Source organism: Balaenoptera ricei, chromosome 3, assembly GCF_028023285.1.
Source record: "Balaenoptera ricei isolate mBalRic1 chromosome 3, mBalRic1.hap2, whole genome shotgun sequence".
Taxonomy (NCBI): Eukaryota; Metazoa; Chordata; class Mammalia; order Artiodactyla; family Balaenopteridae; genus Balaenoptera; species Balaenoptera ricei.
Window position 1 is genome coordinate 177,923,131 of NC_082641.1, and position 14,424 is coordinate 177,937,554.

The 14,424-nt window shown below is 51.1% G+C and overlaps 1 protein-coding gene across 1 annotated transcript in view; it reads right to left on the reverse strand.

Annotated features, from left to right (window-relative positions):
• Window positions 1-7,148: 7,148 nt before the first annotated feature.
• Window positions 7,149-14,424, reverse strand: part of ACSBG2 (acyl-CoA synthetase bubblegum family member 2) — a 65,367-nt gene continuing 58,091 nt past the window's right edge. Inside the window, exons 9-14 of the mRNA XM_059918648.1 lie at window positions 13,390-13,571; window positions 13,024-13,257; window positions 10,815-11,032; window positions 8,839-8,978; window positions 8,504-8,750; window positions 7,149-7,222 (exon numbers count right to left, since the gene is read on the reverse strand). Coding sequence (XP_059774631.1) covers window positions 7,149-7,222; window positions 8,504-8,750; window positions 8,839-8,978; window positions 10,815-11,032; window positions 13,024-13,257; window positions 13,390-13,571 — 1,095 coding nt within the window. The remainder of the gene's footprint in view (window positions 7,223-8,503; window positions 8,751-8,838; window positions 8,979-10,814; window positions 11,033-13,023; window positions 13,258-13,389; window positions 13,572-14,424) is intronic.

Here is a 14,424-nt window from a genome sequence, read left to right on the forward strand (position 1 = left end):
TCCCCTGCAGTGGAAGCATGGTGTCTTAAACACTGGACCGCCAGGGAGGTCCCTCTCCCTCTATTTTATTTTGTTATTTTTTATTTTTTAAAAATAAATTTATTTATTTTTTTATCTTTGGCTGCGTTGGGTCTTTGTTGCTGCCTGCAGGCTTTCTCTAGTTGCAGTGAGCAGGGGCTACTCTTTGTTGCGGTGCGTGGGCTTCTCACTGCGGTGGCTTCTCTTGTTGTGGAGCATGGGCTCTAGGTGCATGGGCTTCAGTAGTTGTGGCTCGTGGGCTCTAGAGCACAGGCTCAGTAGTTGTGGCGCACGGGCTTAGCTACTCCACAGCATGTGGGATCTTCCCGGGCCAGGGATTGAACCCGTGTCCCCTCCATTGGCAGGTGGATTCTTAACCACTGCGCCACCAGGGAAGTTCCTCCCTCTATTTTAAATGACAACCTTGCTGGGTAGAGTATCCTAAGTTGCAGGTTTTTCCCTTTCAGGACTTTGAGTGCATCATGCCACTCCTTTCTGGCCTGCAAAGTTTCTGCAGAGAATTCATCTGATAGTCTTATGGGGGTTCCCTTATAACTGACTCTGTTTTTTTCTTGCTGTCTTTCGAATCTTCTCTTTATCTTTAACTTTGGCCATTTTAATTATGGTATGTCTTTGTGTGTGCCTATTTGGGTTCAGCTTGTTTGGACCCTCTGCGCTTTCTATACCTGGATATCTGTTTCCTTCTTTAGGCTTGGGAAGTTTTCTGTCATAATTTCTTCAAATACATTTCCGATCCCTTTCTCTTCTCCTTCTGAAACCCCTATTATGCATAGGTTGGCATGCTTTATATTATCCCTTAGAGCTCTTATGTCATCTTCATTTTTTTAATTTGTTTTTCAGTCTGTTGTTCTGATTGGGTGATTTCCATTATTCTGTCTTCTAGATCACTTATATGTTCTTCTGTGTCATTTTGTCTGCTAGTCATTGCTTCTAGATATCTTTTTATCTCACCAGTTGAATTGTCTAATTTTGACTGGTTCATCTTTATAGTTTCTACTTCCTTGTTACAGGGATCTGCATTTCTGTTAATAATATTTTATAATTCCTTTAACATTTTTATTACCTTTTTCTTGAACTTGGGGTCTAGTAGACTGGTGACATCTACTTGATTATTTGTTCTTTCAGGGGATTTCTCTCATTCTTTCAATTGGGAGTAGTTCCTCTGCTTTTTCATTTTGTTTAAGTTTCTCTGTCTCCATGAATTTAGGAGAAACATTATCTACTGTGGTCTTGAAGGGGAGTTTTTCTGTGGGAGCGTCCCTGTGTAGACTGTGTTGAGTCCAGTACTTTTGGCCCAAGGGCTGGTTTTGGTATGGACGCCAACCACATCTTTCCTCGGGGTGTGCTGGCAGCTACCCCCTTGATAGGGGGTTTGCTTGGTGTTGTGATATCCAGAGCCTGTGCTGGGTGTTGGGCAGGGCTTCCTCTTGGCTCCACGGCCGTCACCACCCTGCCGGGGTGGGGTCTGCTCCCCAGTTGTTGGGGTAGAAGTCCTGAGGGTTGGGTTTGATGAGGCTCCCGTGCCCTTGAGTGCCTGCCCTCCAGGAGGTGACCGCTGAAGCACGCGAGGCCCGTGTGGTCACAGCGATGCCCAGAGCAGCCCAAGGTCACATCCGTTTCTCCATCGTGTTCATCCCAGACCTAGTGCCGGGCTATGTCGTGGAGTAGACCTGGGCTGCCTCGTGGCAGGCCTCTCCCAAGACCTGTCCGCCCCAGATCTGACTCCAAGCTGCTGTGTAGAGTGGGTGGAGCTGGGGCGCTCCCGCTGGAAACGAATCACCACCTAACTCCTGCCCAGGGCCTTTTTGCCTGAGACTCAGCGCCCAGCCGCTCTGTTTCCGTGGCGCCATTCGGTGTGCACGCCGACAATGCCAGACCCCCCTTGTCGTGTGCGTGCTGACGGTGGGCTCCACGATTCCCCCCCCCGGATGAGACCCAGGCCTTCTGGGATGTCCCCTGCAGCTAGATCAAGTCCTCTTCCAGGGCCTGTCTGCCCGAGACTCAGTGCTTCATGGCTGTGAATATTTGTGGCCCCGCCCGGCGTGCACGCTGACAGTGTCCGCCCAGTTCCATCCGCCGCTCCTGTGCGTGTGCGGACAGTGGTCTCTGTGGTTTGGCCCGGATCACCCCCCAGGCGCCCCGGTCTGTCTCTGCGCAGCTAGACTGAATCTCCGCCCGGATCTCACACCAGGCACTGTGGTGGAGTGTGTGAGGCCAGGACACTGGGTCCTTCGGATTGGGGAAGTGCAGCGAGGCGGCAGCCGCCAGCCCTCTGATTGTCTCTCCCCACCCTGACTGTTAGCAAGCCGGCACGCAGGCACTCCTCGTGAGCGGAGTCTGGGCTTCTCCAGCCCCTCTGTCTGTCCCAGCGAGTTTCCCAGCAGGCGGTGGGGCTCCCCAGGGCGAGGGTCTGCCCGTGTGGACCTTCTCGTCCTTACAGATCCTTCCCAGGGTTGCCGGTCCTGTCCTGATGCTTTTTTTTTTTTCTTTCTTGTCCAACCCAGTTATATAGAGATCTTTCTTGCAGCTTTGGTTGTATAGGGGTTCTTCTGTCAGTTTCCAGCCGGTTTGCTGTGAGAACTGTCCCACATGTAGATGTATTTTTGATGAGTTTGTGGGGGGAGGTGAGCTCGGCATCCTCCTACTCCACCACCTGGATCCCCCTCCCCGGTCACAACATTTTTATCTGCTGATCAGTACGTACCTTGTGTAATGTGTATTTTTGTTTGGGGACACCTTAAGATATATTGATGATTCACTAGCATTGAACTCATGGCCAACAGCACTATAATTCATGCCTGAATGGAGCTTATTTAACACGTGTATAATTTTTCCATAAGGCACCTCACAGCCTTCTTGTACTCAAGACCACTAGTCAGTACTTCAGCACTGTACTTGGGGGCCATTTTCAACAGTGAAATCACCAACAAAAATGCAAAAAAAACATAGCACTAAATAGACCCCCAAAAGACATGCGTTCATAGTCTGAGCCGAAGCAAGGAGGCACCTTGTTTGACCTTCAGCCGTGAACGTGCACGTTGGGTCATTAAAATTTGCCAGTGCTCTGCGCATTTCCAGAGGTGACTACAAAAGCACCACAGGCGTTAATTTGGGGGGTTACAAATAATGTTAGTGAACAGGCAAACTTGTAAATATGGAGCCTGCAAATAAAGAGGGTCGACTATACTTACATATTAAAAAACATAAAAACTTACCAAATTGAGGAGGAGGGCTTTAGCCTTATCTGCGTCAAATGCTTTTTGCGAGGAGAATGTCTTCATACATTTCTGATCGATTTATAATTTGATGTTTGAAACTAAAAGAAAAGGGGTGCCTCTGGATATCTAGAACCTTAAGGGACACTGAAAGTTTTCTTCCTCCTGTCCTGATGGGCTGTCCCTTCCTGCTCCTCCCACCGATACTCTTTCAGGGCCAGATGCTGTGGACGTGCAGTATCAGCTTTGGTCTGTCCGTACACGGACTGTTGGATGAGAGAGGAAGAAAGCTCTGTCTTCTTTCAAACTGCTGCTGTCTTGGACCTTAAGACAACAGCAAACTCACTTTTCCCAAAAGATGGAATTCATCAAGAATCACAGCTGCTGGACTTCCCTGGTGGCCCAGTGGTTAAGAATCCGCCTGCCAATGCAGGGGACACGGGTTCGAGCCCTGGTTCGGAAAGATCCCACGTGCCGCGGAACAACTAAGCCCGCGGGCCAGAACTACTGAGCCTGCACTCTAGAGCCCGCAAGCCACAACTACTGAGCCCACGAGCCACAACTACTGAAGCCCTCTCGCCTAGAGCCCGTGCTCCGCAACAAGAGAAGCCACCGCAATGAGAAGCCTGCACACCGCAAGAGTAGCCCCCACTCGCCACAACTAGAGAAAAGCCCACACGCAGCAACGAAGACACAATGCAGCCAAAAATAAAATATAAATAAATTAATTAATTTATATTAAAAAAAAAGAATCCCAGCTGTTAACTGGGACCAACGGGGTGCTGTGATGATCACTGTTGACACATGTGAGGGGCTTTGGGGCATCAGACACTGCCCTCTTTTGGTCGTCTTGATGCACCTCCATGGCCACCCTGTGAGATGGGGGTCTGTTTTTACAGATAACGTCCCCTCCCAAGACTCAGAAGGTTGAACTCACACAGCCAGTCAGAATTTGAACCCAGAACTGATTTTACAGTCTGAGCTTCTCAACAAAGGACAAGATGTTCGCATCTGGCCAAAAATCAGAACACGGGGTGCTGAAGTGCTTTATTGTCAGAACTTAGTGGAAGGGTTTTCAAGTTGCTCCCAGGAAGGCAAGTAGGTTCGGGGGCCCAGTTCTTCTTCAAACGTGTGAAAGCTTTTTCTTCTCTGATGTCTCAAGTCAATCCTCTGAAGAGGAAAAAAAGCCAGTTGGAGCCCACAAGGTCAAATCTTTCTTTTAAACAGGCAGTTCTTCAGAGACCTCCCCATCAGCTTTCCCAGGATCACGCCCTGAAGGTTCATGGGAATTCAAAGATCTGTGATGGCCCTGTTGCTTCAAGAGGCATGGCAGGTCTGAGAGGGGGTACCTCTTCAACAGGTGGATGATGAAGAGACTGACTCATAGGGAATCTGACTTCTTAAAAACACGAGAGACTCAAGTCCCTGCCCAGAGCAGCAAATCACGTCGCGATGGGGTCTTCCTCTTGGAGGCTAGAGAAAAGAGAAAGACAAGTTATCACATGGGGATCCTTGGTACATGTATTATATGTTCATTCCCTGAGACCCCACAAGGTACTGTAAGATGGAAATATTCCAGAATGAACGGATCCACTTAGAAATGAGAAAAAAAAAAAAAATGGAATCCCTCTCCAATGAACTTTAGAGTGGCACTCTCCAGGAGAAGTATCCCATGAGCCACCGAGGTAATTTAAAAATTTCTAATAGCCACACAAAAAAGGAACTGGTGAAATTGACTTAGGTGCTATATTTAATGTAACCCGGTATGTCCCAAAGAGCATCATTCCAACATTCAGTCAATACTTTAAAATATGAATAAGGTGTTGTATGTTCTGTATTTCGTACCCCGACTTGGAAGCCCAGTGTGGGTTTTATACCCACAGCACATCTCAGTTCAGATGGGCCACATTATGGGCCAGTGGCTGCCATACTGGACAGCACAGGTGCAGAGAGGGTCCACCTCCCACCCCCACGTCAGTGTCGGATGATCTCTTACCCAACCGCAAAGTGAAATCTGAAATCTTGCAAAAGACGTGGAACGATGAATGTGATGTGTTTGGCTGCTGGGTTCACCCGCAGCACTTTGACAAACGAAGGTGTGGAGGAGTTAAATTGGTTAACAATGAAGAAAAGAAACTGGATACGGTGGTGTCATGGGCTGGATTGTGTTCCCCTCTGCAAATTCGTATGTTGAAGTCCTCATACCCAGGACCTCAGGATGGGAGTGTCTTTGGAGATGGGGTCTTTACGGAGGTCATCAAGTTAAAATGAGATCATTAGGGTGGACCCTAATCCAATAGGACATGTGTCTTTATAAGAAGGGGAAATTTGGACACCGACGCAGGGAGAAAACAGCCGTCTACAGGCAAAGGCGAGGGACTGAGAAGGAACCAACCCAGCTGACACCTTGACCTTGGAGACTCGCAGCCTCCAGAACCTTGAGAAAAGAAATTCCTGTTGTTTAAGTACCCTAGTCTGTGGAACTTTGTCCTGTGGTAGTTCTAGGAAACTAATACAGGTGGGTAGGCTGCGAGCATCAGAAGAGAATGATTTGACCACGAAAGGGTTACAGGTGACCCTTGGGACAACCGAAGCTGCATCCTCCTCTCTGCCTGCACTGTGCCTCTAGCTGGGCTTCCAAAATCCTATCAGTGACTCCGGATGTCATCAGGGCTCCCTGTGAAAAAGACTTGGGGGAAAAGGAGGAGAAGAGGGGTGGGTGGGAGGAGCTCAAGTCTCAGTCCTTTACCCCCCGGGGTGGGTCGACACACCTCATTCCTTGGGTTCCCGGCCAGTAGAACTTCTCCCACCCACAGTTTTGTTTTTTTTTTTTAAATTAATTAATTAGGGCTTCCCTGGTGGCGCAGTGGTTGAGAATCTGCCTGCCAATGCAGGGGACACGGGTTCAAGCCCTGGTCTGGGAAGATCCCACATGCCGCGGAGCAACTAGGCCCGTGAGCCACAACTACTGAGCCTGCGCGTCTGGAGCCTGTGCTCCGCAACAAGAGAGGCCGCGATAGTGAGAGGCCCGTGCACTGCGATGAAGAGTGGCCCCCACTTGCCACGACTTGAGGAAGCCCTCGCACAGGAACGAAGAGCCAACACAGCCAAAAATAAATTAATTTTTTAAAAAAATAATTAATTAATTTATTTTTATTATTTATGGCTGTGTTGGGTCTTCGTTGCTGTGCACAGGCTTTCTCTAGTTGCAGTGAGCGGGGGCTACTCTTCGTTGAGGTGCGCGGGCTTCTCGTCGCAGTGGCTTCTCTTGTTGCGGAGCACGGGCTCTAGGCACGCAGGCTTCAGTAGCTGTGGCATGCGGGCTCAGTAGTTGTGGCTCGCGGGCTCAGTAGTTGTGGCAGGAGGGCTCAGTAGTTGTGGCTCATGGGCTTAGTTGCTCTGTGGCATGTGGGATCCTCCCAGACCAGGGCTCGAACCCGTGTCCCCTGCATTGGCAGGCGGATTCTTAACCACTGCGCCACCAGGGAAGTCCCCCACCCACAGTTTTTGACAAAAGGGCTTCTCCAGATAAGCCACAATGAAACATTTGGGCATTTCACCAGAAGCTCCGGTCCTGGATGGGAAGGCTGCCCTGCTCCCTGCCTCTACGAGGCAAGTGGAAAAGGCAGGAAGAACAGCTAACAGAGTTGGCGGCCGAGCAGGAGGGAGTTTGCATGCCCTGCCGGGACCCAGGTAGAGCGTTAGTTGAGGGCAGACACTACCTAGAAGCTGCGGCAGCCGCGCGTGGGTGCGTGTGCGCACGAGGCCTCTGCGGTTCTGCTCAGGGACCTGCCTGCCGCTCGGGGGGACCAGCTGTGTTGGCCTCATCTGCGGCACGGCCCAGCGAAGCCGGTCTCGCCATCGGGGCAGCCGGGAGCAGCTCTGCCAATGACGTCACTGATAGAAGTTGTCGATTTGCTTTTTGTATTTCTGTATTATGGAATGTCTCTTAATCTTTGTCGTTGGACCTGCCGAGAAAGGAGAAACCAGTTCAGACGTGGGGATGCAATAAGAGTCCACGTGCCCCGGGCGTGACCAGGAGACAGGGTCTCATGGCTGGGGCTGGGCTGGTGGCTGGCTGTGCCCTTGACCTCCTGGGGGCACCCGCTTTGCCATCCGCCGGGATGAGAGGACCCCTCCCCGCCCCCGCCTTGTCCTTGGGCCGCGGTGAGGATTCCGTGAGCTGGCAGGTGGGGAGCGCAGTGAGCTCTGTGCCTGACAGGGATGCTGCACCCAACCACGGAGGGACACCCCCCGACCCCCCGATTTTATAGGTGAGGCTCAGGGCCAGCTGCTCCAAGGTCACCCAGCAAGTGCATGGCGGGGCGAACGCTTCCACTTGAGACTTCTTTCATCCACAGCCCAGGATGCCGTGTAGGCTCCGGTCACCAGGGGGTGCGGGCTTCCCTCCAGGTGTCCTAGACACACACCCCCACCCCCGACCCTGGATCGCATTTCCAGCTCGTAAATAAAAAGGCCAGGGTTCGGAGGGACAAGTCACAACTCATGTGGCGGGCACAGGATTTGAACCCAGGTTGTTGAAGGCTGCACGCTCGCCATGCTCCCAGCTCCCTGCGGTCCACGCTGTGGAAGTACAGCCGAGTGCTGAAAGCAAGCCCCTGGGGGGACCTCAGGGGAAGGCAAGACCCCCCCACCCCGACCCCTCCCCTCTCGGCGGGGAGACAGGCAAAGCTAAACTAATATGTAGGGTAGTTTCAGACCCTGACATATTAGGGAAGCAAGAAGACAGGGCAGTACAGTAGGTGTGACGGTGGACTGTAGGGTCAGTGTGTTAGGGGGGACGGCAAGCTGCTGTAGCCGGGATGGTCAGGGAAGGCTGCTCTCAGGAAGTGGCCTTTAGGGTGAGACCCGGACAATGAGAAGGAGCCTTTCGGGCAAAGAATTGAGGGGGAAGAGCAGTCCGGGCAGAGGGAGCAGCAGGTGCAAAGGCCCTGGGGAGAAGGGACTGCGCGCGCGTGTGTGTGTGTGCACGCGCGTGCGTGTGCGTGTCTGTGTGCATGTGCATGTGTTTGTGTGTGCGCGCGTGTGTGTGTGTGTGTGTGGCCGGGGGGAGATGGACACCAGTTAGCTGGAGGCGGTCGCATCCCCCTCCCGGTCCACGGCTGGTCCCACAGACACTCTGACTCCCAGAAAAAAAGACGCGTCTCCTCAGAGCCCACAGTGGCCCTGGACGCTAGCAAGGGACCAGCCTCCAAGTTTCAAGGCCACCGGCTCTCCAGGCCACTCACCTAGCTCCCCGCCACCGATGGAAAAGTCCTTCTCCAAGATGACCCACTTCTGAATCTTCTGCGCGTCGGAGATGGCACACTGATTCACGGCATTTATGCCTTTCTGGATGGCCGTGTAGACCAAGGGGTCTCGCAGCTCCAAGATCTCGGACACGGTGGACGCCTGGCTGCCTGCATCCCGGCAGAACCTGATGGCCTCCCAGGTCAGTCTGTCCAGCGGCTCTCCAGTCGTCTTGTCGACCTCACACTGCCCCGAGACACCCCTGTCACAACGCCTATCACCCGTCTCTGAGGACCAAGAAGCGGATTCCTCCCGCCTAGAACACCCCCGTTACCTTCAGCGTCAGGAGGACACCTAGAAACTTGGCCTTATCTCCCACTAACATGGCGTTACTGATGATGGGAATCTTCTCCTTAACCAGATTCTCGATGGGAATGGGGGCCACATTCTCGCCGCCAGCAGTGATGATAATTTCTGAAACAAAGCATGGCTGGGGGTGGGTTCAACCATGACAGTCCAAAAGCCCTGCCCCCTGTGGATCAGAGGGGACAGAGGTTGGCACCAATGACCACTCACCTAGAAAACCCCAGAAGCAGAGGAGGACCTCCGCCCATGGCCAGGACTCTCTCTCTGTCCTTCTCCAGGCCGCAGACCCAAAGTCACTCTGCCCTTCATCCCCCATCTTCAAATTTCCATTAAGCATCCAAGTCCTGGGCATTCCACTTGGACAGCGTCTTACGAACTCCTTGCCTGTTTCTTGGTCCCCCATGCCCTGCTCCAGGCCCTCCAGCATGTCTTGCTTGGAAGATAGGTGCTTCTGACCACACCCTGTCTCTCTGGTTCCTCCTTTTCCCATCATTTGGCAACTCCCAAAGACCTTAAGTCCCCGCTCTCCCTGGGGGGGTGTGTAGCATCCCTAATTTTGGCAAGCTCTAAAAGAGTTGTGTCACTTTCTCTCGCTGCCTCTGAAATTCTTCAAGAGCCCCTCCTCCTGCCCCAGACACAATCTTTACTTGTTCTTTCATCCTGGGATGCTTGCTACTTCCTGTGCCACCCACCCAAACTCTGTCCCTCCCATCCCATGATCTCACAGTCACCCTCGCTGAGGTCGTTACAGCACTAGTAATAATCAGTTTGATCCCATGATGGACATCTCTGATATCGTCTGCCCAGTGACGACTCCTTTGGGTTTCTTTAGGGAGCTACTCTCCATCTTTATGTGGTTTTCGGGGGGGGGTGAGCATGTGACCAGGTCTGACCAGTCGGCATATTCCATCCTCTACAGTGATTCAATCTGAGATGTGATAGTGACCCAAGAAGATCCAGCGAGAATCAGGCCTAAAACTTGCCGACACTGTTGGGAATAATACACTCTTACTCATCCCTTGGGTGTTAGGATGAACCTAGACTGTTGGCAACCATCTAGTCACCAAGTTGGAAAAGGCTCTTTAAGAATGGCATCAACACAGAGGACAACATGGTAACAGAAGGATAAAGAGATTCCTTGTGATGTCATTTTGGCACCTGGATCCAGCCATGCCGGAAGCATGACCTTCTGGACTTTGCTGGTTTTGAGCCAATAGCATCACTTTTTCACTCAAACTTGCTTAAGAAGGGTTTTCTGTTGCTTATCATGGAAATAATGCTAACATAGCCCTCTTATTGTATAGGTACTGCCTATGTCAGGCTCCATGCCAAATGGTCTCCCTCAGAGGTTGGTAAACTCCAGCCTGTGGGCTAAATCCCACCTTCCGCCTGTTTTTGTATGGCCACGAGCTAAAAAGGGCTTTCACATTTTTTAATGGTCGGAAGGAAATCCAAAGAAGAATAATATCCGTGACACGTGAAAATCCTGTGACATTTGTGTTGGCAAACAGCCATGACCATCGGTCTGCACATCGTCTGCTGCTGCTTTTGTACCACAACGGCCAAGTGGAGCAGCTACGACAGAGACCCTGTGTCCTGCAAATCCAAAATATTTACGCGTGGGCCCTTTATGGGAAAAGTTGACTGATCCCTGTTCTACATCATTTCATTTAATCCTCACTGAATCGTTACAACTCTGTAGTTATCGTTATCCTCAAATGGCAGGGGAGGGAACAGAGGTTTCAGGCCCAGAATGGGCTTCTTTTCTGGCTCCGTCCTGCCGAGGGCCAAACGCTGGGCACAGGGACAGAGCTGGGGTGCGCGGACTGGGGTGTCCCTGTACATCAGTGTGAGCCCCGCCCCCTGAAAGGCGGGGCCTAGGAGCCTTCAACATTCAAGGTGAGACTGCTCACAGGAGGCCCCTGCGGAGCCCGGCCCCAGTACCTTTGATGCGGCCCGTGATAAAGAGGAAGCCCTGGTTGTCCATGTGGCCCAGGTCCCCAGAGTGGAGCCAGCCCTCCTCGTCGATGGCCTCCGCAGTCGCGTCCTCCCTCTCCAGGTAGCCCATGAAGACGTGCCGGCCCCAGAGGCAGATTTCCCCAACGCCGTCCTTGGTCTGCTGGTACAGCATGTTCTTACACCCAGTCATGACTTTGCCGGAGCTGCCAGGGCACAGGAGGGAGGAAATCTGAGGCTCGGGGAGACGAGGTCACCCACCCAGGTCGGCCTGGGTCTGTGGCCCAGGCTCCTAACACTCTGCTCAGCTGGCCTGGGCTGGAAGCTGCTGCTGCACCCTCCCCAGGGCCCGGTGGGCACGAGGGGTGTTGGCCGAGTGGAGGGAGGGCTTGTTCAATCAAGTGAGCCAACTTCCCAAACACTTGGTGAACTGGGAAACCCAGCAGAGTTGTAGATTGTTTTATTATTATTATTTTTGGGAATTAATAAAAAATTTTTATTGGAGTATAGTTGTTAGTTTCAGGTGTACAGCAAAGTGAATCTAGATTGTTTTTATCTTCACATAAATAGGAGAAGGACGAACAGCTCCCGGGTTAAAAACAGCAACAGGGAAGTCCCCTGTGGTCCAGTGGTTAGCACTCCACGCTTTCACTGATGAGGGCCCAGGTTCAATCCCTGGTCAGGGAACTAAGATCCCACAAGCCACATGGCACGGCCAAAAAAAAAAGGAAACAACAAAACCCCCTCCAGAAAACAGGTATGTCGACCTAAACGCAATGACCAGGACAGCTGATTTTAAGTAAGTCAACCAACTAGAATCTCTTTAGAGGTTAAAGTTACTTGCACAAGACAGAGTAGCACCAGCTGATATCTGGATTTTTGTGAAATTCCTTTCACTAGTGATACTACTCGGGAGGGTGGTTTTAAGATGCAGAAAAGGAAGGATTTTCTTACTGCCTTGCTGAGGTCTTTTTTACTGGCAGTTAGAAGGGCCAGTGGTTTTAGGGTTAAGTGTAGGTATTCCCTTAGTAAGAGGAAAAAGAAGGCAGGCCTGTGAAGCTTAACATTTATAAAGAGCCTCCTTACGACCTCCATTAAAAGCTTTTCTAGGGAGACATCTCCAGTGGTCGAGTGGTTAAGACTCCACCACAGGGGACGCGGGTTCGACCCCTGGTTGGGGAACTAAGATCCCACATGCCGCGTGGCTAAAAAAAAAAAAAAATCTAACTTGATTTCCACGTTTATCAACAAGCTGTCTCATTTCCAGGATCTACAAGAGGTCCTTTCTGAACACCAGAACTTAAGAATTAAGATTAAATCTTTAAAAAAAAAAAAAAAAAAAGCTTTCCTAAGAATATGGAAAAACTCAGAAGCTATACAAGTTTCATGAGTTCAACCAGGTAAAGATAAAAAAATTCTGCACAGCGAAAAACACTCTTTAAGGAAGGACCACTCTTTGGTTTTGGAAGAAAACTCCAGTGGGCATTTGGGTTCTGCAGAAAACAGACCCAGATGGGATTATGGACTGGAGAAGGGGAGATAACTGATGGGCAAGGTAAAGTAAGAGGCAGGAGATGGTTTTGCCAGATTGGGAAGACTGAATTTAGTTTTTTTGCTAAGTTCAGAGGCAGACAGAACTCGGCCGAGCATGAGAGGAGAGCCAGCCTTGCAATATGGTGGCAGGGCGGGGATCAGGGAGGGGCACAACCAGGAGGCCCTGTGAAGGAACACCGTTCTCAGACTCCACGTGGAGCTTGGCTTGGTTGTTCTCACTGTGTCAGTATCACCGGGCTCCATCCTGCAGCCCGAGGTGAGCTGAGCTTGGGAGAAAGCCAGGAGGGGCCTGGGGACGTGTTTGAGAGAAAGCGCCATGGAGATGAACGGTCCCGAGGTCTAGGGAGGTGAACCTTGGGTGGGTGAGCCTGGGGTGGGCCGTCTGGAGGCAGAGCTCGCAAATGACAAATAGGGAGAGTCCATAGAATGTTTGAGAGCCCTTCCCCTTTGTCCATGGGCTCTCGGACAAACTGGGGCTTCCCACGGTCATGAAAATTTGGGGCTTGGAGGCTGGAGAACAGGGGTCATTCTGGAGACACCAAGTCAGGATTCATCTTAGCCCAGAGGCCTGTCGACCCTCCCATCTTCATCCCTTTGACCCCGTGTGGCTGGAGGACCGGGAGTCTGCCCGGGAGGCCAGTACCTTAGAATCCTGTAGTTCTCTGGGCTGGACGTGGAATGGGGTCCTGAGCTTTCACTCATACCGTACGCCTCACCTATAGGTATGTCCAGACTTAGAAAGAACTCAGCAGTCTCTTGGTTGAGGGGTGCGGCCCCGCTGATAAAAATGCGGCAGCGATCCAGGCCAAGGGAATTCTTGATTTTGGTGAACACGAGGGCCTTTGCCATGCGGTAGCTCATGGGAGTGTCATGTCCCCTATGAACATGAATGCCAAGGAGAGCTCTATAGCCATGGAGCCACAAGGGGGCTGATGGGACCCAGCTGGAGAAGGCTGAGCCCCCTCACCCACTGCCCTCCACGCCTGGCCCCACTGAGCCCGCCACTTACCCTCGCATCCTTTTTGAGTTGACCTTGAAGCCAATATTTCTTGCCCACGAAAACACCTTTCTCCTCAAGCTTGAAGATTTGCCAACAGTTTCCTTTATCTTCTCATGCATCTTTTCCCAAATTCGGGGCACCCCCAGGAAGGCGGTAGGCTTTACCTCCTGCAGAGTGTTGACCAAAGTGCCCTGCAGGGCGCAGAGCTGGGTTAGCCACACCTGCAACCCAGATGTCCATCTCTCCTCAGCCGCTCAGCTCACCCTGGTCCAATAAGCCAAGAGCTCCTCAGCTCAGCTCAGCTCTTGGCTTATTGGACCAGGGTGAGCTCCTGACCCAAGGGAACCAATCCATTGGCTGGCCAGTGGCCAATCAGATTATCATGCTCTCTCTGGGCATTTGGTAGAGAGCACAGACTGGTAAAATGTTTTTGGAAGGCAGCGTGACAGTATTATTAACATTTTAAATGCAACTTGGCAACTTCACTTCTGTGGGTGACAGAATTCAGCTGAATGAAAGATCCGGTACACAGAGAAGCACGTGTGAGATATTCTTTGTGCATCATTTTGTAACAGGATGGAAACAGAATTCGTGGCCAATGATGGGGGATTGGCTAAAGAAACTGTGGCCCAAGAATGCAGTGGAGTATTATGCAAGATTCTCCCCCAAATTGATCTATAGGTTCAATGTAATCCCTATCAAAAATAGGCAAGCTATTTCATACAAATTGACAAGCTGATCTTAAGATTTATATGGAAATGCAGAGGATCTGGAATAACCAAAGCAATTTTGAAAAAGAAGGACAAAATCAGAGGACTTATTACCTGATTTTGAAACTTATTATAAAGTAGGGTGATCAACTGTCCTGATTTGCCCAGAACTGGAGGCGTTCCTGGAATGTAGGATTTTCACTTATGAAACCGGGAAAGTCCCAGGTAAACAGGGACAAGGTAGTCATACTACCATAAAGCCGGAAAAATAAAGTCAGTGTAGTTTTGGTGTAAGGATAGACATAAAGTTCAGTGGAACAAAACTGAAAATCTG